Consider the following 27,771-nt stretch of genomic DNA (forward strand, 5'->3'; position numbering starts at 1 on the left):
GATTTTAACCAAATGAATGCTAATAATTGCAACTGTAAAAAACGGGAACAAAAATAACTCATTTTGAAACCGATTCCTTAAATACAAATTTTGATGACGTATTTAACACTTCCTGTTGAATTATTGCAGGGAAACACGAGTTCTCAAAAACATTTCGTTTAAATTTGAGATGGCAGAGGTTGACTTGAGTGATGCTGAGAAAATATACATTATACATGGCGTCCAAGTGATTATTTTAGATCTGATATTAGTAAAATTTATGTCTGACACTCATAAGATACATGTATTTACATTTGCATATGTTTTCCCTTGTAATATGTTGACGGTGCGACCGTTAGGGCGAGCGCAGATACTGAAAAGATACCTTTTCAGTTTTGATTTAGATCGGGCTCTTCAAACCGCACGTGACATTTGGCACGTCTAGACTCTGACATCACATGACGTCGTATGTAAGTTGTATTACCAAAACAAAGTCTGAACAGTGCTAATTTTAATAAAGGACGTTTAATTTACTGTTTAATATCTGCTATTAATATATCCATTAAATCAATGAGTTTATATTTTTTTCTTTTTGGAACTTCTTGGAACCGCTAGAACGTAGTTTGCGGCGAGATGCAATTCGCAAAGCATTATGGGACCACAGGTTACTGCAGAAAAAATTCATTTGGATCAATGTGCAAAGTCCGAATTTTCTCTTTGCCCAGGTTGCTTTATGAGCTCACAGTGACAAGCAGACCTTCGTACTGCTCACTGCACTCGCTATAACACATATTGAGCTATTTAACAGGTTGAGCACAATTCCTTTTTTCAGTAATTGTTACACTAAAAGGGAATTGTTCTTCTTTTCAGTAAAAAAACATTACTGTGTACGGTAGCCCGAATCCGTTTATTAGATAAAAAGTGCATGAAAAATACGATGTGATGTGTTTAAACTCGATTAAACCTGCAGCCTCACTGACAAAAAATTTCGGTCCTTTAGTGCTGCGAAAGGAGTAACGCGAGATTTAATCGTACGACATCATGAGTATTCTTCCAACCGATATGAATATTTCCCTTATAAGTATATTATTATTTGTTCAAAAATGGAAAAATTCATAGCTTGGTTTTCTGGAGGTGACATCTTTTTGAACATGCATTGGAATTTAAACTCACATGCAGCAGAAATCAACGACCTTTACTTTAATTTTCCCTGTCGATAAATGATACGAAAAATATGGAATCTTATAAGGGCATTTATTCTAAAACCATCTTTGAATGACTATCTTTTAAAATTTAATATTTTGAATTATTATTTTCATCCGTAAAAGAAGCTGTGGTATTAAAAATTATATTTACGATGTCTGAGAAAGAAATGATATAAAATTAAATGAGAATGAATAATTTCATGAACGAGTTAGCAAGTGCTAAACGTATTCAACAATCCTCACAATTTTAACACAGATAAGCTTCCGTAAGAAATCTATATCATAGAAACATTTCATCACTCTTTTTGCAGCGATAAATATTGTAGTTTTAAGCGTACACACACTTAATAGACTATAAATATTTAGAGGATGTGAAAATATTCTTGCACTTAATCTTTTATTCAAAGCAAACATGAGAATAGAGGGTAAACAAGTGAAAATTCCCGTATACAGTAATGTTTTTTAATTACTGAAAAGAGTATATCCCTATAAATGTTTTAAAATGATACTATATTTCTTAAAAATTGACATAAATTGCAAATGTTTTCCTCTATGTATCACTATTTGAACCATCTGTATTAAACCTGTTTAAGGTATCATTTTCAAACATTTTCAAGATATAAATACAGTTTGGTATGTGATCAAATCTACCATAAAGCACTTTGGGCTTTATGGGATTTGATCACATGACCAACCTATACAGTCAAGCCTTGTTATCTTGAACTCAATGGGACAGAGAAATAACTTTAAGATATCCAAGGATTTAAGATATCAGAGGTCAAATACTTAAAGAATAAGTGGTTTGGACTTCCAAATCACTTCGACATATCCATGGTATTCGAGATATCACTGTTCGAGATATCGAAGTTCAACTGTATTTATATTCCAATAAATGTTTTAAAATGATACCTTATTTCTTCAGTACAGCAGAGATAATTTTTTTTTTTCACTTTTGCGTCCACTGTGCAGTAAAGGTGTCATTAAATGTCACCAGTTCCCATTGTCTTTTTAATGTGTTTAAGCATGTGTTTTTGCAGCTGTTATGTTGAATTATTGGCATACTTATTTTGAGAGTATTTTTCAGAGATAATTGTTAAGCTGTGAATTGATTTAAACATATTTATTGTTTTTTAATTACATTATGATACACAGAAGGATCAGAAACAAATTCTGTCAACTAACAAGTCCTTTTCCTGTTAAGCTATACAGTAGTAATTCATCAGACCAACTTTTTACTGGCACATGATGATTTATTTTTTTTGTGTTTTACTTTGTATGAAAGGACAACTGTCGAGAAGATGGGAGAGGATGTGAAGATTACAGACACATTGAATTAGAAACTGGACTGCTTTCCAATACAACAGGATCTGCACGTGTCAGACTGGTATGATACTAGTAATATATTGTAATTAATTTATTTAATCCTGTATAGTGTTATTTTTTTTGCCATACATAATATAAAATAACAGAACAGAACTACATATTACATAAACTGTATTATTATTATTCAGAATGATGCAGCCAATGTGATTGATAGAGAGCATGTCACATGCAGGGAGACAATTCCTGATGTCTCCCTCACATGCAGGGTGACAATAAAATTTCACAAGCAAGAGAACTCTGATACTTAATATATTAGTTAATTAATATGTAGAATCCATAAACAATAAAGAGCTAGGTTCACTTTATCTATAACATGGCCCTGCCCATATACCAATTAACTGATCAAGTCCCAATGTCCCGGCCATTTCAAATATCAATAAAAAGAAGGGACTTACAGTGCTTTCATTTCCCATAAAAAAGGTTTCCTCTGAGAGTCTAGATATTGAAAAACAGGCTTTGTGAAATTGCAATATTCTTGAATTTTGAAGATGGATGTATTTGAGTACCTTCAGCAAAGAATTAAAATATGAGCTCACATACCACTTGATTCCAAAAATATGACATGGATATATCTTTAGAAACAGTTCTTTCAATATATAATTGAACATTTTGGATCAGAGGTTGAGGTTTCTGTAAAATATTGAAAAACAGCTGAAATTTTTGGCCATTTTGAAGAATTTTTTCTAGAGGATAATGACACAATTCATGATGTCATAATACCTGGACTAGAGAAAAAAAAAAATCATTTTTAATAGATATGCAGTCACCAAGGGTCCAAGTAAAATTACATATATATTTTTAACTGAAACTGAGCAGTTTTAATTTTTCAGAAATTCACAGGGCCAAAAAAGGCATTAAGTGAACCTTGTTCTTTTTATGTTGATGTCAGTGTTGTCTGTTGACATACCTGGTATTTCGAAAGTATTTGGTATCAAAGCAGTATGTGGGAAAGAGAACCCAAGAGATTTTCCCAAAATTTAATGTAGTAGGTGTATAAATCATACAATTCCAAATATATTGACTTATTTAATAAAATTATTTTTAAAACTTACTCTAGAGTTATTTTCAAGCATGACATTAATTACTTTATACTTTTAAAACCCATAATCCTTGGTGACATAAAAAATTATTAGGTATGAGTAAGATTGTTATCCTCGGACACAAACACCCTTGGGTTACAACCCTGCTCAGGCCTGATAATATTATATGATGTCTGTTTTAGGCAAATACAGATATTCTTGCTGGAGTTAAAGCTGAACTCGATAAACCTTCACCAGACAAGCCAAATAAAGGGAGGCTTGAGTTTTTTGTTGACTGGTAAGAATAAGGCCCGTTGAAAGGGAAAATAGACAATAACATATAAAACAAACAAAATAACAGAAAATCAGAAAAAAAATACATAGTTCTTAAGAAACCTTTTTTTTTCTAAATAAAAAATTTACAACATAAAATACTTTTTAGCTCACCTGAGCTGAAAGCTCAAGTGAGCTTTTCTGATCACATTTTGTCCGTAGTCCGTCTGTCCGTCTGTCCGTCCGTCCGTCCGTCCGTCTGTAAACTTTTCACATTTTCGACTTCTTCTCCAGAACCACTGGGCCATTTTCAACCAAACTTGCCACAAAGCATCCTTGGGTGAAGGGGGTTCAAGTTTGTTCAAATGAAGGGCCATGCCCTCTTCCAAGGGGAGATAATTAAGAATAAGTGAAAATTTGTTGTCTTTTTTTAAAAATCTTCTTCTCAAGAACCATTGGGCCAGAGAAGTTGAAACTTATGGGAAACCTTCATTACATAGTGTAAATTCAAGTTTGTTCAAATCATGACCCCCAGGGGTCGGGTGGGGCCACAATGGGGGATCAAAGTTTTACATAGGAATATATTGGAAAATTCTTTAAAAATCTTCTTCTCAAGAACAACGAAGCCACAATTAGTCATATTGATACGAAATCATCCTCAGGTAGTGTAGATTCAAGTTTGTTCAAATCATGACCCCCGGGGGTAGGGTGGGGCCACAATGCGGGATCAAAGTTTTACATAGGAATATATAGGAAAATTCTTTAAAAATCTTCTTCTCAAGAACAACAAAGCCACAATTAGTCATATTGATATGGAATCATCCTCAGGTAGTGTAGATTCAAGTTTGTCCAAATCATGATGCCCGGGGGTAGGGTGGGGCCACAATGGGGGATCAAAGTTTTACATAGGAATATATAGGAAAATTCTTTAAAAATTTTCTTCTCAAGAACAACAAAGCCACAATTAGTCATATTGATACGAAATCATCCTCAGGTAGTGTAGATTTGATTTTGTTCAAATCAAGACCCCCGGGGGTAGGGTGGGGCCACAATGCGGGATCAAAGTTTTACATAGGAATATATAGGAAAATTCTTTAAAAATCTTCTTCTCAAGAACAACAAAGCCACAATTAGTCATATTGATATGGAATCATCCTCAGGTAGTGTAGATTCAAGTTTGTTCAAATCATGACCCCCGGGGGTAGGTTGGGGCCACAATAGGGGATCAAAGTTTTACATAGGAATATATAGGAAAATTCTTTAAAAATTTTCTTCTCAAGAACAACAAAGCCACAATTAGTCATTTTGATATGGAATCATCCTCAGGTAATGTAGATTCAAGTTTGTTCAAATCATGACCCCCGGGGGTAGGGTGGGGCCACAATGGGGGATCAAAGTTTTTTATAGGAATACATAGGAAAATTCTTTAAAAATCTTCTTCTCAAGAACAGCAAAGCCACAATTAGTCATATTGATATGAAATCATCCTCAGGTAGTGTAGATTTAAGTTTGTTCAAATCATGACCCCCGGGGGTAGGGTCGGGCCACAATAGGGGATCAAAGTTTTACATAGGAATATATTGGAAAATTCTTTAAAAATCTTCTTCTCAAGAACAACAAAGCCACAATTAGTCATTTTGATATGGAATCATCCTCAGGTAATGTAGATTCAAGTTTGTTCAAATCATGACCCCCGGGGGTAGGGTGGGGCCACAATGGGGGATCAAAGTTTTACATAGGAATACATAGGAAAATTCTTTAAAAATCTTCTTCTCAAGAACAGCAAAGCCACAATTAGTCATATTGATATGAAATCATCCTCAGGTAGTGTAGATTTAAGTTTGTTCAAATCATGACCCCCGGGGGTAGGGTCGGGCCACAATAGGGGATCAAAGTTTTACATAGGAATATATTGGAAAATTCTTTAAAAATCTTCTTCTCAAGAACAACAAAGCCACAATTAGTCATTTTGATATGGAATCATCCTCAGGTAATGTAGATTCAAGTTTGTTCAAATCATGACCCCCGGGGGTAGGATGGAGCCACAATGGGGGATCAAAGTTTTACATAGGAATACATAGGAAAATTCTTTAAAAATCTCCTTCTCAAGAACAACAAAGCCACAATTAGTCATATTGATATGAAATCATCCTCAGGTAGTGTAGATTTAAGTTTGTTCAAATCATGACCCCCGGGGGTAGGGTGGGGCCACAATAGGGGATCAAAGTTTTACATAGGAATATATAGGAAAATTCTTTAAAAATTTTCTTCTCAAGAACAACAAAGCCACAATTAGTCATATTGATATGGAATCATCCTTAGGTAGTGTAGATTCAAATTTGTTGAAATCAAGATCCCCGGGGGTAGGGTGGGTCCACAATGGGGGATCAAAGTTTTACATAGGAATAAATAGGAAAAATCTTTTAAAATCTTTTCAAGAACAGGAAAGCCGTGATTAGTCATTTTGATATTGAAGCATCCCCAAGTATTGTAGATTCAAGTTTGTTCAAGGCATCCTCCAGTAGTAGTGGTGGGGCCATAATCGGGGATCAAAGTTTAACAAAAGAATATATATAAGAAATATCTTAAAAAATCTTCTTCTCAAGAACAACAAAGCCATAATTAGTCATATTGATATGGAAGCATCCTTAGGTAGTGTATATTCAAGTTTGTTCAAATCTTGAACCCCCCCCCCCCCTTCGTACCCCCCAGGGTAGGATGGCAAACATCTTTAAAATTCCGTTTCAAGAACAGCAAAACCATGATTAGTTATATGAATATAGAAGCATCCTCAGAAAGTTTAGATTCAATTTCATTCAAAACATGGCAACTGGGGATAGGTTATGCCTAGAACAGTTGATCAAAGCTTTACGTATGAATATATAGAAGAAGAAATCTGCTGACAAAGAACAGCAGGGCCATATTGACTCAGGTGAGCGTTGTGGCCCATGGGCCTCTTGTATTATTTATCATACATACTTGTAATACAGTATCCACAGTATAAAAATTCATTATGAAGGTAGATTGTTTTTAAAAAATGGTCAATTTTTCTGGGACAAGATATAAATTTCAAATGTTTTTCAGTTCAGCAAATGCCACCCCTGTGTTTGAGGGAAGAGGGGGAGAGGAATTGGCAGCAGAAATTGGAAACATTCTGACCAGAACATATGACTGTCCTAGTTGCTTTGATTTGGAAGCATTGTGCATCATTCCAGAGGAACAGTGCTGGGTTTTATATGTAGATGTTCTTGTAAGTTCATAATAATAATAAAGTTTTTGTAGTGTTTGCTATTTATACAAATAGTTTTGTATTCCATTATTCTATGACATTTATGTTTGATAGTAAAGGAATTCTATACTTTCAGTTGCTAGAATGTGGAGGAAACTTGTTTGATGTTGCATCAGTTGCAGTAAAGGCAGCCCTCTACAACACTAGGTAAAGCTATTAATTTATGTGATGCATTGATCCAATTCTTTAAAAACAACCTGTTGTTATATAATTAAAATGTAAATTTTACTTCTTAGTCTAAGTGTTTTAACTTTTTATCCAGAATTCCAAAAGTGACAGTCAGTAGAGATGAAGGTCTGGTAGAACTGGAAATTTCTGATGATCCATATGATGTACAGAGGGTTGAGGTGCAATCAGCTCCATGCATTGTCACAGTTTGTAAGGTAAATTCATGTTAAATACTTAAACATGTATCAGTTTTGTTTTGACATCTACAATATGTGTGATAAATTGTTAATTAAAACTCAGGTTGTTTTTCACAGATTGGCCACTCCCATATCGTTGATGCCAGCCTAAAGGAAGAAGCCTGTTGCTTAGCCAGGTATCAGTTCTTTTCATAATCACCCTATTTTTTGTTCCTTGTTTTCCCCATCCTTATGTCTGACAGTCCATTATTTTGCCTCTCTGTAACTCTGGTTTCAAGATGAAAAGTCTGAAAGGACTTCAGCTTTTGCTATGTAATTTTATGTATTTTCCTATGACTTGAAAATCAACAAATTTTGGTACATAGCATCAATGGGAAATGGTGAAGAACAAAAAAATTGTGAATTTCATGATCTCTGTCTCCCTGGGGCCTGAAGGTTGTGGCCAACCATCATAATTAATGCAATTTTCAAAAATCTTCCTTACTCCTGGACAACTAGCATCTAACTACTTACAAGATTATAATTGGCAGTGATTAAGGCTTTTACCAAAATTTATGTCCACTGGATTCAGACCTTCACAGTGTGGGGCTTAGTTGGTCATATATTGAAAACACATTACATCTTTGAATATCTTCACTTCTCATGAGCATTAAGCATAAAATATTTTTTCATTATAAATAAACACTAGTCATCTGTGGAATCATGAAATTCATGGCCCCTGGGCCCATAGTTAAAGCCAGCCCAACCATTGGGCTAAGTTGATTGTATATTGAATATACAGTATACCTTTGAAAAACCTCTTCTTTACTCATGGACATCTAGCAGGCAAACTGTTTGCATGGTTGTAATGAGTACATAACCCACAATCATGAAATGTTTTGCTTCTTGGTCCAGTGTTCAACATCTAGCAATCAAACTGTTTGGATGATAAGAATGAGTTAGTATTTAAAGATAGATTTTGAAATGTCCACAGTTCAAGAGGCCCTAGAGTCAGGCTTAGTCAAACTTGTTTATCGAAAATGCTTGTACTTTTGAGACTCTCCCTCTTCAATTTACTTATGTGCACCAAACCATTTGTATGTATGATTCTTAGCAGTTACCTCTCTGCCAAAATTAAAATATGTACATGTATGTCTCCTTGGTCTTGGCACAAAAATATCTTTTTAAGTCTTCTATCAAATTGAAATTTTTTTATTTTATTTAAAAATTTTAGACATTAGAACTGAACTGTTTGCATGACCACATTAAGCTGCTACATGTACTAGATGCTGTCATAAGACAGCAATACCAGCATGCAAGTGTTTGCTTCTACATGTATGCTAGCTCCCTTGTACCTAGGTAGTAAAGGAGCTACAGAAGTTATTCTATAACTTTTGTAAAATATGTATACATGTATCAAATTGAGCATAAAATGTACAGGTGAGCATATGACCATGGGCCTCTTATGTAAGTATTTCAAATAATAAATTCATTTCCAATCTGATATTAAAGATTGTGAGGAAGTAAATTCAGATTTTAAAAGAGGATGTTTCAGAAAAATGTTTTTCTGTAAAGAGAAAAAAAGAAAGAGAGAGAGAAAAAAATGGCCTAAATTAGAACTATGAAATGTTGTTTATCAACACAGGCACTTGTTTCTCTAATAAATTTCTAATGCATAGTATAATAATAATACATGTTATTATATACTATGGGTTAAAAAATTTATTACAGAAACAAGTGCCAGTGTTTATCAAACCCCGTCTGGTCCCAGGTTGAAAATAAAAATTTTGAAACCTTATTGCACATATGCAGAACACCCCCATTCATCTTACAAATAAAGATGAAATACATACTGCTTAAAATGTAGGGGGAGTTGTGGAAATGGTTTTTGAAGGGAAAAGCATCATTTTTTGACCCCATTTTGCCCCCATGACAAAATTCAAAATTCTGTAACCCTGTTGCACATCTACAGGACACCACATATCATCTTCCTTATTGCATCATATTCCAAAAAATGAATTGGTTATTGCTTTAATAAAGTAAAAGAGGACTTTGAAGACAGATGGATGGACAGAGCAGGAAAACAACAATATACTTGAAATTTTCTTTATAAAATGCAGGTATAATTAACCCTGTACTAAAATTGCAAAAAATCCTGACCCCTATTTACTTTTAGATTAACAATGGGTGTAACAGAGAGGGGTACCGTGACAGGACTCAGGAAAGATGGGAGTGGAAGTCTGGACCCTGCCAGTGTGGAGGATATGATGCAGGTATAAATTACCATATCTAAAAGAAATCATGGTCAGTTGGTCATTTTAAATCATGATTATCTTGTTTACTGAAGGCATTAAGCCATGAAATCATGGGTAAACTGACATTGCTAATGCTGATCTTTCAGAATACATAAATCTGGAAATTTTTACTGTCAAGAAATTTTAAGGAACTTTTGCATGTATACTTACATTCCCAAGAATATTTTTCTTTTAAAAATATCTGCAAAAAATAACTAATTATTTATATTTTTGTGATTTTTTTTCTCTTGATTGTGAATGTCTTTTATTGAGGACCACCTAAGTGAAGAGGATTTATATGTTATTCTTGATTATAAATTTCGTACAAATTTTTGGCTCGACTGGTCAAAGTATTGTGTCCATCATATGCCCATCTGTCTGTAAACAATTCTTCAATACACTACTCTTCCTATATAGTTAAAGTCTGATTTTAATATAACTTGGTACACAGGTATATTACAGAAAAATGCATAAAATAATATATTTTTATTCTTTCTGATTTCGATGAACATTGTTGCCATGATTACTAAAAAATTGAATTTTTGTGAATTTCATTGAATACCCTACTATCTGTACAGTTTTAGTTAGATTTCAGTAGGACTTGGTTTACAAGTAGACTAAAATAATTAAGATACATAATTCTATTTATCAGTGTTTGATTACTAATAAAAGAAATTTCTGTAATATGAAGATGATTTAGTATATTATTTTTTTTCTTAATTCTGATGAAAGGCATTGCAATGGTTACCAAACTAGAGAAATTGAATTCAATAAAACTTTGTGCACAAACTAAATGATCATAATTCCTATTTATTGGTGTTGCCATAAGCTACTAGGCTTCAAGTCAGGGTGCTGCTTTTTTCTCATCAGTACAAACTAGTACACCTACAGTCTACTCCAACTAGTAAGAGCCTCAGTTAACGTCCCTATGCTCCTTATGTACCTCGCGGCGCCAAGTTAAAAGTATCTCGCCGTGAACCTCTAGCATGCTGGAGTAACCTACAGTCTAGTCAAAGACTTCTGGTTATAATGTCTGAATCAATAATCTTGGATCAAATATATTCTTTTAAACTCAAATGAACCAGAATGTTTTTATCTTTAATCAATGATTTTTATCAGAACTAAAAGTTCATTTAATTGATACATAATTTTAACCTGTAAATAATTTTTTTTTTTTTTGAATTTCAAAATTTAAAAGTATAAAAATTAATATTTAGCATATTTGGACCAAAAATTGCAACAAAAAAATTGATGTAACAATCTCCAAATTTGCAGTACTTTAATTGTACATGTTTAATTTAAATTTTAGACAGGAAAAAGAGTTGGTGAACTTCTAAATAAAAGTTTGATGGAATCACTATTAGAAGAAGAAAGACAAGGCTCAAAGAGAAAACCTATTGGATTTCTGAAATAAAAGTCTGAAATAGTGTGATTAGAGGTGATGCAAATAACAACACAGGTAGATATGAGTTTTTTCTTTTTATTTATTTTCTTCTTCAAAGTACAAAGATATATGATTAAAGATACATTTAGAGTATTTTTCTATCCATTTGCTTACACTTTTATTCTCACATTTATCCATTTTTGAAGTGAAAGCTTACTTAATTGTTTGATATATTCTAGAGTACTATTTATACATGTACTGATCTGATATACATATATTTAGGATGATAATCTGATATTTTTTTATAACCAGTTAGTCCAAATTTTTCTGACCGAGTAACCGGTTGACTGATATAACTTGTTTGTAATATTATCATGAATTATTCAACATATTTTCTTACAAAGCAATTTGTAAACATAAAAAAGTACTAAACAACGATAATCGTTATTCTTTCCCTTTAAAACAGAGTGAAAAAGGATATTACATGAAAGTTTATTTTGCTATTTACTGCAAACAGAGTCACTTATATTCACATCAATTTCTCTTCTCCACTGCTATTATTACTTTTTCAAAAATGATTCATTGGCCACTGATGATGACTGGTAACTTCGAAAGTTATTATCAAGAAATCACTCTGATGAGATGTTTCAGGAATCGCAAGATACTTTACTGATAAAATAAAAATTTGTGGAAATTATGCTTTTTTATCCTCTCACCACTGAATGGGGGGAAGGGTTCTGGTCACAGGCATAAACTAGTTCTTCTTAAGTATTGATAATCTGTCGATGTCAGAATAAATTTCGTTGAATTAATTGCAGAATAAAAGTTTTGCAGTTATATATATATATATATATATATATATATATATATATATATATATATATATATATATATATATAATAAGGATATCAACATTTGGCAAGTTCTATGGTCAATACAATGACCTTTTTAGCAAATACAATCTATCATTAAGTCGAATGCTGACTGACATTTTTCATACTAATTATTAGGCCATTATTAATGCACTGATGTGTCTGGATTTTTTCATTTGCCCGATCGTGACAAGGAGAACACGGCGGATATGACCGGTCAACAGAGAGGCTTACTCCTCCATGGCACCTGATCCCACCTCCTATGTTTAAGAAGTCTATGTTTGCTCTGCTCCCAATTTGTATTGTTTCAAAGGACTTTTAAGCTTGATTAATGTTCGTTATTCTCCATATTTCATATATATATATATATATATATATATATATATATATATATATATATATATATATTATATAAATAGTGCACGTTTTTGAGGGTAACAGTTGAAATTGACACCCCAAGGAAAACCATTGTCAACCGACGCGTCAGCGGAGGTTGACAATGGTTTTCCGAGGGGTGTCAATTTCAACTGTTACCCTCAAAAACGTGCACTATTTATTTTATTATACTGAATGTCTTATTGATTTCGGATGTCATTAAAAAATTCGGAGATCGTCGTTAACTTCACGCTTAGAAAGCTTTCAAACTCCCAATTTCTATTTTTCTCAATAGGAAAGCTTCGTAAATAATTTACCAACCTCTTTATTATTTGTTTGCTACTCAAAAAGTCCTTTATCACCTAAAGTTTGCACTCGCAAGGATGTTTCGTCTGTCGTTTGTCTTTTTCAAGTAAGCCACATCGGACGCAAGCTTTTATTGACGTCGTTTGTTCGGCTTCTTTCAAACGCACAACCGACGTTTTGAGAATTCTACGGTGAACCGTACGCGCATGATTTGAACGCATGTGATATTTTCGTAATGTTACCCGTTGTCAAGTGTGTTGCTAACGCTGAGGGTAATATTACGGATTGTTAAATGTGTCTAAACCAATCAGATTTTAGTATTTAACATGAAAGTATAATAAATATATATATATATATATATATATATATATATATATATATATATATATATATATATATATATATATATATATATATATATATATATATCATTTTGAATATTAACAGATGTGATCTTTGAGGTCTGAGGTGGAGGAAGCATTTCAAGGAGACATAAGCATGGATCATAATCAGAAGACAGAAAGTGGAAAATGAAACGAATAAAGTGTGACATTAATAAGTGTATTTACTGTTTAGTGCATTGTGACATCAAGTTGCACAATAAGGGCTGTTGATGCAATTATATTGACTTGTTTGTTGTTTATATCTTTATATCATGAAATAAATTGAAAATGATCCAATTCATTTTCTCATGTCAAATATTTTTATAGTCCACAATGAAAATAAATAACTTTTGAATTGTCAGGAGACACTCGGCAAGCCTAGAGTCCATTGACAATTAAAAATATAAGGGAACTCGAGTTAAAACAAGTTAGCTCTGTATTGACCGTGTATTGATTTTCAAGTGACTGTGTATAAGTATTACACTCCCTTCATGTGACAGACTTCAACCAATTTAAAGCCAGGATTTCATCGAAAAATCATCAGAGGCGGGGTAAAAGCAATATCTAGTCCCATACTGTATTCTATTGTCTAGATCTTTAAAACATTAGGGAAGGGGAAAAATCATTAAGAGACATCAGTAGCAAGTAATAAGTCCAAGGGATATGGTTAATATATCAAGAATGACATTCAAACTGTGATCTGTAACTTTTAATCAAATGACTTATAAATATGCATGCAACACAAACTGGCAAAGATTTCATTTGAAGAGTTTAACACACCACAAGAGTTCAGAAAATAAAAATAAAGTGTGCTTTTAACATCTGAATGTTTTAGCTTTAATAGGTTCTAAGATAATTCAGAAAATTTTATCAACTTTGATAAATGTGGCTTTTTTTTTTGGTAAAAGAGATCTGACATTGTAAATTTCGTGGTCATCTCACCCCTGACAGTACTATGCCCAGAGTAATAATGTAACCTTCCAAACTTATCTAATTTTATTACTTTTTTTCCTTTAATACATCTGTCACTATCTAAAATGGACAAAAATAAGCGATCATTAAATCCTTAAAAAGTTTGTCATAGCTTTGGACACTTAGTGCATGAACTACTTTCGTGATTATTGTGAGCATTTAATAGCGATTCTCTGTAACCACTTAAACTTCTTTGCCACGCATGGTCACCGATTTTGATGAAACTTTGCACATTATTACAACTTGACACCAGAAACATATATCAAATAAAATTTCATTGCTATGTGTCTTGGTTGCCATGGTAACAGCCAGAAAATTTGGAAAAATTGAGATTTTCAGCTACTTTGAATCTTTATTAAGCCTTAATAAAGACTAAGAATAACAAACAAACAATTCTCACAAAAACCTGACACCTTGTTGCCACTAATGCTATAAAGAAACTATTTAGAATTTATCTCTAAGTAAGTGGTAACCATGGGTACATTTGGAATACATTTTAGATGCTGAAAAATGCAGAAAAACGCTCAATATTCACTAATGATAGGTGTTAAATGATCAAACTCAATCAACAACGTAAGAAAAAACAATTAAAATATTTGACCTTAAGTAATTAGGTATTGGCAATATTATTCTAAAAATAACTTTCATGGTTGCCATGGTAACACAGTGTTACCATGCAAAATGTGTTGCTAAGATTGGGTAAATGCTACTATCTTCAGGAAAAACAATAAATTTCATGACTGGCACGTATACATCCTTAGGACCTTGCAACACCGACAACATAAGAAAAAATGGTATTAATTGTTACTTTGCAGTGTAACCATGGAAACAATGTACCAGTTGTTTAAAGTGATATTTTTTTGCTGCATTAGGAATTTACTTACCTTTTATTCAAGAAACGTATTATTTGACTCACCTTGAATAGTACTTATCTGGTAGAACTAAAGTTGAATATCATATATTGATAACTTTTGTTGAAAAATACAACACTATTGCTATGGTAACCAAGAAGGGAAAATGTTCGATTTTGTGAATTTTATATCAATATTAAACCCTATGTGCCAGCTTTTTGCATCCAGTTAGAGATTAGGTGGCAGTCAAAATTGAAAGTCAGGTTAGTTGTTCATAATTATCAATCATAAAAGTTTTGGGAATGTACATACAAGGGTACGTATCCAAGGAAACAGAATATTTTTCAGATTTTTATGCATATTTTTTCGGCTTATTTCCATAGCAACGCTCTATTTAAAGAATTGAATTTGAGTTTTTTGAAATGTGAAAATTAGGGTCACATGAACGTCTTTAAAAATTGATCATTAGTTATATAAAAATATGCTTTTTAAAAAGATAGGATTAGATTTAAACACTAATAGAGTAAATTTAAAATCCCTTCTTGGTATTAAAACCATGGCAACCATTGCCAACCTATAAGAAATATCATATTTCTTCCTTGGTATATGTTACAAGGATCTTTTGTCTATTATTTGCTTGCATTTCAACCTATAATTTTTTTTTATTCTTAAGTGTTTGATTTTATAAAATTAAATGAGCAAAATTATTACTTTTGAATACTTTGTTTCCATAGTAACGTATGTAATAGTTGATTTACCAAACATGTTTATCATGCATTCGAGACATCTGGCCTACAACTTTCAGAAACAATCATTGCCACTTGTTTGCTTTGCTGCAAACGTTAACTGTGGGACTCTGAACATGTTGAAAAATGCCATTTTTCAAACTTTAGGACATGTTGCCATGGTAACCATACACGTAGCAACCAATTTCTGCCTGATTTGAGTTTATGGTATCAAAGACTTTTATCATAGAGAGTTTGGAGAAATTCTGAGACTATGCGTGCCACAGCTCCTATATAAAAGTTCAAATCGTTACAGAGAATGGCTCTTAATACCCTAAAAAAAAAAAAAGAAAGAAATTTGATTCAAAAGGAACTTTGCATCATATCGTTTTCTGTTCGGTATCCTCATATTTCATTAATCTTCAAAAAATTATTATTGTAAAATTTTAACATGGATTTTTGTAAGGTTGATTTGACTGCTGGTATTTCAGAGTTTTATACCAAAATGTTATTAATATCTTTCATTAGGTCACCTTAGTCACTCAGGTGACCTATTGCTATCTGTTTTCGTCCGTCAACATTTGAACATATTCACTTCTTCTCTGGAACCACTGAACCAATTCCAATCAGTTTTGGCATACAGCATATGAGTGAAAAACAAAATTTGTGAATGTCAAGGTCCCTGCCCCCCTGGGGCCTGAGGGTTGGGGCTAAAACTATCAAAATTAGTGCTATCTTTAAAAATCTTCTCCTTTACTCCTGACATCAAGCAGTTGAACTACGAGGCATTTCGAGATTTTTATATTCTCCTAACTTAAGGCATCTAAAGTCTATTGCTTAAGCTAATTGATTATATGGTTAAAACATTATGCAAAAATAAGCTGGTATGCAGAACAATACTGAACAAGAGGCCCATGGGCCTTGAATCGCTCTTCTGATAAACTGTACAACCTATCACTTCTATTTGAAGCCTCAAAGTATCCTGTATATTTACATAAACCCTTGAAATTCCAATTCACACTCTGAGAACCCAAGATGATTCTAAGCCAATTAGTACCTGAGAAATGGTCATGGTGACCTACTTATCACTTGTCATTCTCTGAGGACCCATCAACTAAGTTTGATGATTCTAAGCCAATTAATACCTTAAATATTTTTTAAAATTATAATCATAAAATTTTATAAGTAGGTCAAAGTGACCTACTTTTCAATTGTTTTACTTCAAGGACCCAAGATGCATCAACTGACAAAGTTTGATGATTCTAAGCCTATTAGTACCTGTAATGTTTAATTAAAGCCATAAATTTTCAAAAGTAGGTCACCGTGATCTACTTTACAGTTGCTGTACTCCGAGGACCAAAGATACATCAACTGACAAAGTTTGATGATTCTAGCCAATAAGTACCCAAAATATTTAATTACAGCCATAAATTTTCAAAAGTAGGTCACAGTGACCTACTTTTCAGTCAACCTACTCCGAGGACCAAAGATGCATCAACTGACAAATTTTGACGATTCTAAGCCAAATAATTCCTGAAAATATTAAATACAGCCATAAAATTTCAAAAGTAGGTCACCGTGACCTACTTTTCAGTTGTTGTACTCCGAGGACCCAAGACGCATCAACTGACAAAGTTTAATGATTCTAAGCCAATTAGTACCCGAAATATTTGATTAAAGCCATAAATTTTCAAAAGTAGGTCACCGTGACCTACTTTTCAGATGTTGTACTCCAAGGACCCATGACGCCTAAACTGACAAAGTTTTATGATTCTAAGCCAATTAGTACCCGAAATATTTAATTAAAGCCATAAATTTTCAAAAGTAGGTCACGGTGACCTACTTTTTAGTCGATCTACTCTGAAGACCCAAGATGCATCAACTGACAAAGTTTGATGATTCTAAGCCAATTAGTACCCGAAATATTTAATTATCGCCATAAATTTTCAAAAGTAGGTCACTGTGACCTACTTTTTAGTCGACCTACTCCGAAGACCTAAGATGCATCAACTGACAAAGTTTGATGATTCTAAGCCAATTAGTACCCGAAATATTTAATTAACGCCATAAATTTTCAAAAGTAGGTCACTGTGACCTACTTTTTAGTCGACCTACTCCGAAGACCCAAGATGCATCAACTGACAAAGTTTGATGATTCTAAGCCAATTAGTACCTGAAATATTTAATTATAGTCATATAAATTGAAAAGTAGGTCACGGTGACCTACTTTTCAGTTGACCTTTTTTGAGGACCCAAGATGCATCAACTTACAAAGTTTTATGATCATAGGACTTCAAATGTCCAAATTATGCCTCTAAAACGCTTTGAAATCGAATGCCTGCAAAGTTCAAAAAGTAGGTCACTGTGACCTACTTTTTAATAAATATGTTTTATGGCCCCAAGAGGCATCATCTTACAAGATTTAATGATTCTAAGCCTCCCCGTATTCGAATTAATGACCTTAATTGTTTTAAAAAAGATTAGCCATAAAATTCAAAAAGTAGGTCAAGGTGACCTACTTTTTAGTTGACGTACTTTGAGGACCCAAGATGCATCAACTGACAAAGTTTGATGATCATAGGCCTTAAATTGTTCAAAATATGCCTCTAAATCATTTTGAAAAAGAATGGCAGCAAAATTTAAAAAGTAGGTCATCGTGACCTACTTTTGAGTCAACATGATATGAGGTCCTTAGATGCACCAACTGACAAGATTTGATGATCCTAGTCCTAATAGTAAGCAAAATATCAACATTTTAATAAAATGTAATTTTTGGTCAACTTTGAAGTGACCTTGAAACCACGCCCTTTGCGCCAGGGTAAATCCCCGTGCAAATTTTAATCTTCAACATATCCTCATCCTTTTGTGTAAGTTTGGTGATAATCTGCCCAGTGGTTCTTGAGAAGAAGATTTTTTAGCAACCAGTACTTTTTTTCTATTTTCCTAATTATCTCCCCTTGTTAAAGGGTCACAACCCCAGTTTTAGTATAAAAGGGAGCCCTTGGGCCAAGGATACCCTGTGACAAATTTGACAATAATTGGCCAAGGGGTTCTTGAGTTATGGCCCATATTCTAAAAAGTTTACGCACACCGCACACCGCACAAATGGCCATAGCATTAGCTCTTTGAGCCTTTGGCTCAGAAGAGCTAACAAGGAAACATTGATGTAACCATCCATTGTCGCCCGGGAAATAAATAAAGTAAACAATGGAAATGAGTCTTGATCATCAAACCGCTTCGATATGTGTGAAAAAGGCATGCGTCTAAATGATGGAGACGATAGTCGAGAATATTTTGAAAACTTATAGTCGGATGAAAATCGAATAAAAACGATACTCTTTTAAACTTTATCAATTCCTCAAGTAAATATTGGCTGCATGAAATATAATTTGAAACCAGACACATGCATCACCTATTTTCAGAAATGTCTTTCACTTAAAGAATATAAAACACGAACTGTGTAAAGTACTTTTTTACGTTTTTATGCGATAAGTAAAATTCGATGTTCTAAAAAAAGGGACCTGTCGTTTTTTCGATAGTAAATGATAAGCAACTTTATATATTAAATATAAAAAGCATATATATTTTTACAGATTCACTTTATGGAAGTAAATATATTGTGTATCTCATAATTTATAAAGGGAAAGAACATTCTGATTAACAATCTTTTTAATGTTTAGAAAACCTTTAATTTTGAATAACTTCTCCCACCTCAATCCCCACTTAAACTTACATGTATAGAGCAGCCCGGTCCTCCGGGCTGCAATAATAAAGAAAAGATGACTAAGAAAAACACTTCAGTCTAATTTTTCCTCTACACTATATGTAACTTCAAGTCTTGTGATGTTAATTCAAGAGATGAAATCAAAAGTTTTGGTACTGGTTTGATATCTTTCCTCCGATTTACACCATTTTGCATTTGGAAAATATTCAGTCTTCATTTATGTTAACTTTTATTTGCTGGGTTTTTTCCTGGTCCATCAATTTAAAAGCAACATAATTACTGAAAAAGACGACCGGGAATTTTTCTTTCTTTCTTTTTTATTTTGTTTTGTTTGATTGTTTGGGTTTTTTTTTTTTTTTAATTTTGTTTTAGAAACCTTTTGCTCACGAAAGTTTACGAGACTTTCCAGACGCAATCAAGTGTAAACGCGAAACTTACTCTGTAAGTAAAAAAGTTATGTTTATTATACTTTCATGTTCATCTACATTGTAACATCACTTTATCAGGAAAAAGAAACTCATTCAACACTCTCCGTGGTGTGTAAAACCTTTCATAATTGATTTTCAATACAAAGCTACATGCACATATATATTTGAGTGCAATATATGAACTTTCCCTGTCTAAAAATTTTTTTTTTTCTGCAAATTTGGTTCATACTTGGAGGAATCATAATTATTAAGCATTTGTATGCATTTAAAGGGAACATTGTATCAGTATCAAAGCAGATTACAATATCATAATATATCACAGAGATTTCCTAAAATTTTTCTCAGTCTCAGAAAATAGGAGGTCCTTCGAGGGCATCTGGTGACATGTTATATGAATGAAAAAAATCTTGCAAGAAATTTTAAACTACAAAAATCAATTATACTTTCTGAGATAATTTTTATTAATTTCAACTTTTCGTTGACTTTATTAGAAAAATTCACATGAAAATAATATATACAGAATTCTACTACATCGCAGGTTTTGAGGGGAAAAAAAACGCTAACACTTTAAAAAAAATTCTACTCAAAAAACTTGTAAGAAAAAAAGAAGAAGAATTTTTGAGCGTTGCATTCTTAAAATTAAGATTGATAAAATTCACAACAGCAAGCTTAAGACGTAAAAATAATCACTAACAGTGCCAGTAATAAAATTTTGCTACAGCAGAATGTATGCAAATTTACAATTTATTTGTTTCATATTTTATAAACGCTAATTTCATCCTAGGGAATAACTACATTTTAATAACTTTAAGCTGGACATACATGTAAATATTTATTTTTAGTATAAAGTGAATACACAAGATTTTGCACGGAGGTTTTCTTAGCTTTAAAACAGGAACCAGTTATACTCTTAACTTTACATTTTGATATCTTTCTGTTTTTCTTCTTGAAATACAAATCATCCGACTTCACATAGTTTCTTAAGATAATTTGGAAAAGACATCTAATGTTACAGTTTAGTTTGGCGCTTGTTTCAGTGAAACAGAGCATTTCCTCGGTAACTGATTTCTTCAAAACTTCCTCTGTAGTTACTTGTCTAGCACTTGTCTTGTCTATCTTGTTTCCAACTAGAATAATTCTGCTGAAGTCTTTTCCTGGAATAAGAAAGACAGCGTTTTAGTATGATGTTCACTGCTTTTAATTGATTAATAAGTTTTAAATGTAGCATTGTTTAATAAATAAACTGATTTTTCTGTTTGTTTGTCACAGTTTAATTCGACCGCACATATACCTTTTATGTCTTTGACTTTTTGAACAAGTGTGTGGGCCTGATCAAAGGACTGAGGGTTATCTACTGCATACATTACAACAAAATAGTCTCCATTCCTAATACTGACGTCTCTCATGGCGGGAAACTCATTGCTGCCTGAAGTATCGATGATTTGAACTTGTTGAAATAAACCATCTGTAAAAATGACAAAAATGATTTAAAAAAATGATTTACATATTGGATTGTGAACAAAATGCCAAGATACTTTCAGAAATAATACATGTACCATAAACCATAATTCAAATACAATATATACTTACTAGGAAGGCAAATAGTTTCATTGTAAGAGTTTCCAAGAGTTGACTCAGTCACTTCTTGAAACGATCCGTACAGAAATTGTTTGATAATACTCGTTTTCCCTACACGCTCGGCTCCAAGAAATACAATACGTAGTTGCCTCATTTTATCTTGCTTGTAGAAAATTTCAATTGGGAGTATTGTTCAAGTTATGTTTTGGATTTTCAAAATTTTTCATTTATATATCATTTGAAATGAATGTTTTAATGTCAATCAAACTTACATGTTAATTTACGTCCTACGTAGATTACCTTTTACGGATTGGAAATACATGTATTTAAGCTTTATTAACGAATTATGGACAGGAAATAGGAATAGACAGACTTTCAAGTAAGAACGAAAGGAACTGATTGGTTATAAATGTTAATGTAAACATTTGCTTAGATCTCCCTATAGACAATTAACGAAATTATCTGTAATGCAACATTTGGTGCTGAAAACAGTTCTTGAGCCATGTTTTCGCCAACTTTGTTTTTTTTTTCTCATGTATACAAACATAAATGAAAAAAAAAATTCTACTTTAAGATTCAATCAAATGCTATTTTATATCAAAAATTGATCATCTTGATAAAGGTCATGGAAAGCGTATAGGGATACAAGGTTCAATAATGAACAATATTTTGAAAATATACATCGAATAAAAATAAAATTGTCATGATAGAGAAAGTATGAAATTATATACGTGATATTTTCAGTTCCTTTACCTTACCTGAGAAGTTCATAAAAATTCTTACTAACATTTTAGCCTTCATTCTTTTAAGATCCAAATAAAGAAAATAAAATAATTTGGTGTATTAGGTCCCCTTTGTGTCACCAAATTATTTAAAGAATTATGAACAATATTCACGACATTACCACGAACATAATTGTGCCTCTAAGACATATTTAACTAAATACACAATTTGTCTCAGTTTTATTGTAAATATTCAATATTTTTTACATGCAAATTTGATCTTCATTATAATGTAAAATATAAATACATGGTTTAAAGTCAAGGATGAAAAACCTTTTATATGTACCTTTTCTGTGTTGTAGCTTCCATCCATCTACATGTGTATTGTCTATCGACAAGTTTCATTTGCAAATAAGTTCACTATAATGACAATAGAATTTGCAGAATGCTGTCTTTAAGAGATACTGTATACAGGGTTATTTTCGCCCCGTGCTTTTTTCACCCTTTCACACTTGCAAACAATTTTGCCCCGTTTTAAATTCGCACAGTCAAAGTTCTGTTTAATTTAAGAAACTATACTGTGATCTTTGAGTTCGCCCTGTTTTAAATTCGCCCACGTATGAGTAGGGCGAAAGGGGCGAAAATAAAACGGGGGCGAAATTTTCCCTGTATACAGTAGTTAAAAACCATGTAACATCAAATCATTTGTCAATGGCCTGTCTCTTAAACATAAAACATTTTCAGATCAGACTTAAACAGCGTATGCAGGTGATTGAGGAATATTACTTCATAAATGGAGAAAGGTGACAATGGAAAACTTGGAGTCATAAGTATGACATGACATATGAGTTGACATATGAATTAAAATAACTATTGCTAATCGATGAATCGTCGTCGATATATCGAAATGTTGAATTGAAAGCCACAGCAAGAGTTCTGTCGCATTTAGAAGTTTTTAAATAAATATGATTCATAAGAATATTATAACAGGTTGACTTAGGTTGACGGGTAAACCTAAACTTAACAGGTTAACGGTGCATAGTAAGTGTTTTATTGACCTTAAGTTGAGAGTATGATACAGTCACATATCATAAGCTATGATTTTTCCAAGTATGATCGTCCAACGTTTCTCAGTTAAATTACGTGTTACCTTGACCTTCGAATAACCTTGGTTTATATGTTCACGAAACATATCAACGTTTGCCAGTATCGGAATCAAAATGACGAATTAATTTTTATTTCAAAATTTAGAATTTGGGTTCAATTATTAGACTAACAAAGAAACAGAAAAAAAACTGCCTAAATCGTCAAACCTACGTGCATAGATGTAACCAATTACTTTTAAGACTATTTTTGAAAGTAAAAATATCATAACACCGTGACTATATATATTATATAACATACTAGTTTTTAGAGACAAACTGGAAAACGCACGGGGAATTCCAAGGTTATTTAATAAACAAACGTGTTCAAACAATTCAATTAACTTTACTTCATCAGGAATGATTTATTATTAGAAAATGACATAGAATTTATTAACCAACTTACTACTAGTACCAACAGCATGGGAATGAGGGTGATAACGAGGGTGATTAATATTGCTACAACTAAGCACATCAACAACTTGCTTTGATTTCAGTGTTATGCAGTGGAAAATTCAATCATATTACAAGCCTTCGCAAAGATGTTCAGAATTAATGTTTGAAAAGTTATTGAGCTTCCAAGTAACCTTTAAAATCTTTGATTTGTACTTGTACAAATCGTTGTTTTTTTGTTTTTGTTTTTGTTTTTTTTTTTTTTTTGCTTTCATTAAAGTATGCTTAATACTTTTTTTTACATATTTAACTTAAAACCTCTTTAAAGTTGACCAATTCAATGTTACCTTTATCAATTATTTTTAAAGTGGGATCTACTGTGCAATGGGCCCATTTTTCAATCACAAGTAATTGTAACATGTATTATTTTCATGAAATTATAAGTATTGAAAATTGCCTTTCAATTACAGTTCAACTGTATCTTTTTATTTCATGAAATCATAATTTTTAATGAATCTGTCGCAAATTAAATTCAGTGACAGATGATTTATTCTTTTAAAGGATGACTGCACTTAAGGACATGCCAAATTTACGACAAAATGAACTTTCAAAACAAGCATTTTTCTTTTAATTGCAGGAATGGTCATCATCTAGTCTACAACTTTACTAAATTACATTAAATAGAAGTATGTATTTAGGAAGTACGAATATGTTTTCAGTCGGGGCCATCACAATTTCTTGAATCTCCGTACGATAATGAGGACGCCCACTTTTTTTTACTGACTTTATACATGGTCAGCACGTGTTTGTCTATTGTTCTTCTTTTAACTGTAGCTGTATATTTTCATTACTAATGTCGTATCAAACGGAGATTAAAAGACAAACATGTTGTTAATTTCGCTTTGAAACCTCTGTAAATTGTGTACTTGTGCCATACAGAATAAAAAGGGAATGGGAAATAGTGGTCTCGTATTTTTTTAATACGTCATTGTTATTTTTCTAGTCTAATTTTCGACCCATTCTTACAATGTTAGCTCAACCTCTCATGCTACGTTATGTTCAATCAAGGGCAGGTAAGTGTAAATTCTCTATATTTGAAAAGAGTAAGTACAGAAAACATAAAATCATTTTATTGTATTACAGTCTAAAATCATTTTTACTTTTAAACAAGATACTTTCATAAATATATAAAAATGAAATGAGTTAGATTTAAAAGCAACAGAAGCGATAGAAAAAGACCCCAAACCCCGGCGTTCAGTGCATGCAGTCATCCTCTTTAAAAAAAATTCTTGAAATCAAAATTTTCCCTCATCTTACCATTTTGAAAAATGTTTATCAAGGGTGCTTGATAAAAACGTTAAATGTTTTTTAATGGAACACATTTTACTTGACACTAAGATTTTCACAGTAAACTTGAAATTCAACGTTTATGAACATGATGAATTAAAATGCATCTGAAAAGGGGTATAAGTGGATGTAAAATATTTGTTGTCTGCAAACAACACAGTACAGACAAGTTTCCTAGGGCTGGTTTTCAGAGAAAAAATCTGTATCATATGACAATTCAAGCAGTAAATGTACTGTGCAATCAACATTGTTTATAGGGGACCAATGTTCGTGGGTCACCCTTGCTCACGAATTTACACCCCCATGAACGTTTATTTCGAATATTGATTCATTTAATCTTTCGTATTTAAATGAGTTACCCACAAAATTACGTCCCAAAGAGCAATTAAAATTTTGCCCACGAACATTGACCTCCACAAATTAAAATGATTCCACAGTAAATTTCAGGGAACATGTCAGGAAAAATGAAATTACCAGGTACCATAATCTGACTTTAGGTTAAGGTACAATAAATTGTATTTTCAAATATTCTATTGTTATATTTGCATAAAATGTAATATATAATATAATTCATTACTTTAGCTAAGACAGTAATTGTATTTAAATTTTTTATTTCTCTAAATGAAAATACTAGTAATGGTAATCGTAAGATAAAATCGAATGTAATTGTTATTTAATGCATTAATTACCATTCAAAGTAATTGACAAGGTCTGGTTATAATACTAGTATAAATTATGAAGAAGTTTTGAAAGATAATCGACAAAACTTTGCCTAATTTTATGAATATTTCATTTTCAATAATTTGTTATATCCAATGCGTTAAGCCTAGTATAGGCCATTTATTTAGTGAACGCATTTAAGTGCTTTTTACAAGCCATTATCAATTAAAGACTGATTAGCTAATGAATCATTAAATACTTGAAAATTCATTACACTTTTTTATCTTGTACGAATGCCCCCTAATACATTGGACCCACTTCCGGGAAGTCTGCTTTGCAGGAGTGTAAACAGTGTTTGAATGACCGAACAAAATCTTAAATAAATCGGGGGAAGTGGTTGATAGTGAGCGAAATTCAACTATCTTTGGTCCAGGCACGTACATTGTTTTCAAAGTTCGGGGGAGGACGCAACATAAAAAAGAGGAAAAAAGCATTTCTTCGTTATTTTATATTTTATCATCTAGAATTAACGTTTTAAATTCATTTTGTAGAAAACTATAATAATGTCTAATGTGGCAGTATTTATGCAAATTGCAAGTTAAAGTCGTAACAAGCATACGAATCAAAAAAGTGTTTATAATGTCTAGAATCTTTAAAAGAATCTTTATGTAATTAATTAATAATCTATAATAATATTAATTATTCCATTCATCGTAAACCGTGACATATATGGCGATCAAATGTTTTGCAATGTCATCACTCGTGAAGGTTTCACTCGTGGTGCCCTAAACCTGCTGTTGTTATATTCTTTGCATTTCTTTCTCTCCTCTTCGTCATCGTCATCATCACGTTTCCCTAACACAGCCCAAATTTTTTTGCAACAGAAACTCAGTAGGCCTATTGTTACGACAGACACCCCTCCCAGAACTCCGTAAAGGCTATACCGGTACCAAGTAGGGGCGTTCGATGGAAAGACTGAAAAATGGAGAGAAAAATAGGTAAACATTTGGAATTATACTTTTATAAAAAAAATATATATAATGTTTGAATGGCACTAAAGGTCTATAATTTGTGCAATAAATTATTTCAGAAAAGATCTATATAGATGCTAAGCATAATTAAAAAGTTAAATTAAGTTTGATAAAGTCCAAAGAGAAAAAAAAATCAACAATTGCAAATATTTAAGCTAAGTATTTAAAGGTTTAGCTTAGTATAAATTTATTTACTTTATGCCTGCTTAGTCAATTGTAAATTAATTACTCAATTTGCAGTTGATTATAGTATTTAATAGCATAAAAACTATAAGGAAAACAAAAAGCAAGATTGACTTACTACTCGGTGATTTCTTCTCTTTCTCTGGTGCCTTGCCAAACGTTGATATTTTAGTTGTGAACTTTGTTGTTTCCATACTTGAAAAGCATGGAATAGTTGTTTGTTGGGCTGATTGGATAGTTGTTGCTATTGTTGTTGGCCTTGTTGATTGTTCGAAAGATTGTAGCTTGATACTTGAGGCAGTTGATGATGTTGGCCTCGTTGATTTCTCTGTATGTGTGCTTGTTGTTGAGTGGTCTGTAAAGGTCACAGTTGGCGTTTTCGTTTTTGATGTTTTTGACATTGTTGTTCTTGGAGTTGTTCCTGTTCAAAACTACATTTTTTTATTAAACGTTCTTTATCGAGAGTCATTTTCGATGGGTCGCTATGCTACAAACAAGGTATATTTAGATAAAAAAGTATTGAAAAGGTAAAAGGAAAAATTGCGTACGTATAGCTGTAAGACAGTCCTCATCCTCTTCGCCGTCATTGTCGTTGTCTGGAACGATGCAACGACATTAAAGCAATTCATAAATAAATACATATAGTAAATATTCTTTTGAATCTATTCGAAAAACAGACAAAAAGTGTATTTCACCTTTGTTGTCGTAACAGATTTCTTCGTCGATATCTCCATCACAATCATTATCTAACCCATCTCCAATAGCCATTTGTTTTTGTTGACATACCTTGAAATATATATATATATATATATATATATATAGTTACTGATATAAGTGTATCCTGTAGATTCCTAAATATACGCGAGGAATTAATTATCGCATAATTTCGCGAGAAATACAACTCGCGAA

The 27,771-nt window shown here is 32.4% G+C and overlaps 2 protein-coding genes across 2 annotated transcripts; one reads left to right on the top strand and one right to left on the bottom strand.

The window, feature by feature from the left end:
* The first annotated feature begins 95 nt into the window (after nucleotides 1-95).
* LOC133205430 (exosome complex component RRP42-like) lies at nucleotides 96-13,407 on the top strand. Its single transcript, XM_061341248.1, has 10 exons — nucleotides 96-226; nucleotides 2,467-2,568; nucleotides 3,790-3,884; nucleotides 6,944-7,109; nucleotides 7,225-7,295; nucleotides 7,411-7,531; nucleotides 7,631-7,689; nucleotides 9,669-9,765; nucleotides 11,096-11,245; nucleotides 13,171-13,407. The coding sequence occupies exons 1-9, from the start codon at nucleotides 170-172 to the stop codon at nucleotides 11,198-11,200; spliced, it is 873 nt and encodes a 290-aa protein (XP_061197232.1). The 5' UTR covers nucleotides 96-169; the 3' UTR covers nucleotides 11,201-11,245; nucleotides 13,171-13,407.
* A 7,206-nt stretch (nucleotides 13,408-20,613) lies between these two features.
* On the bottom strand, nucleotides 20,614-21,538 carry LOC133204629 (GTP-binding protein Di-Ras1-like). The gene is made up of 3 exons (XM_061340381.1): nucleotides 21,397-21,538; nucleotides 21,098-21,271; nucleotides 20,614-20,960 (listed from the first exon to the last, which is right to left on the bottom strand). The coding sequence occupies exons 1-3, from the start codon at nucleotides 21,536-21,538 to the stop codon at nucleotides 20,614-20,616; spliced, it is 663 nt and encodes a 220-aa protein (XP_061196365.1).
* Between the last annotated feature and the right edge of the window lie 6,233 nt (nucleotides 21,539-27,771).

This window comes from Saccostrea echinata, unplaced genomic scaffold (assembly GCF_033153115.1).
Source record: "Saccostrea echinata isolate AGI-Se365-2 ecotype Australia unplaced genomic scaffold, CSIRO_AGI_Sech_v1 ptg000054l, whole genome shotgun sequence".
Taxonomy (NCBI): domain Eukaryota; kingdom Metazoa; phylum Mollusca; class Bivalvia; order Ostreida; family Ostreidae; genus Saccostrea; species Saccostrea echinata.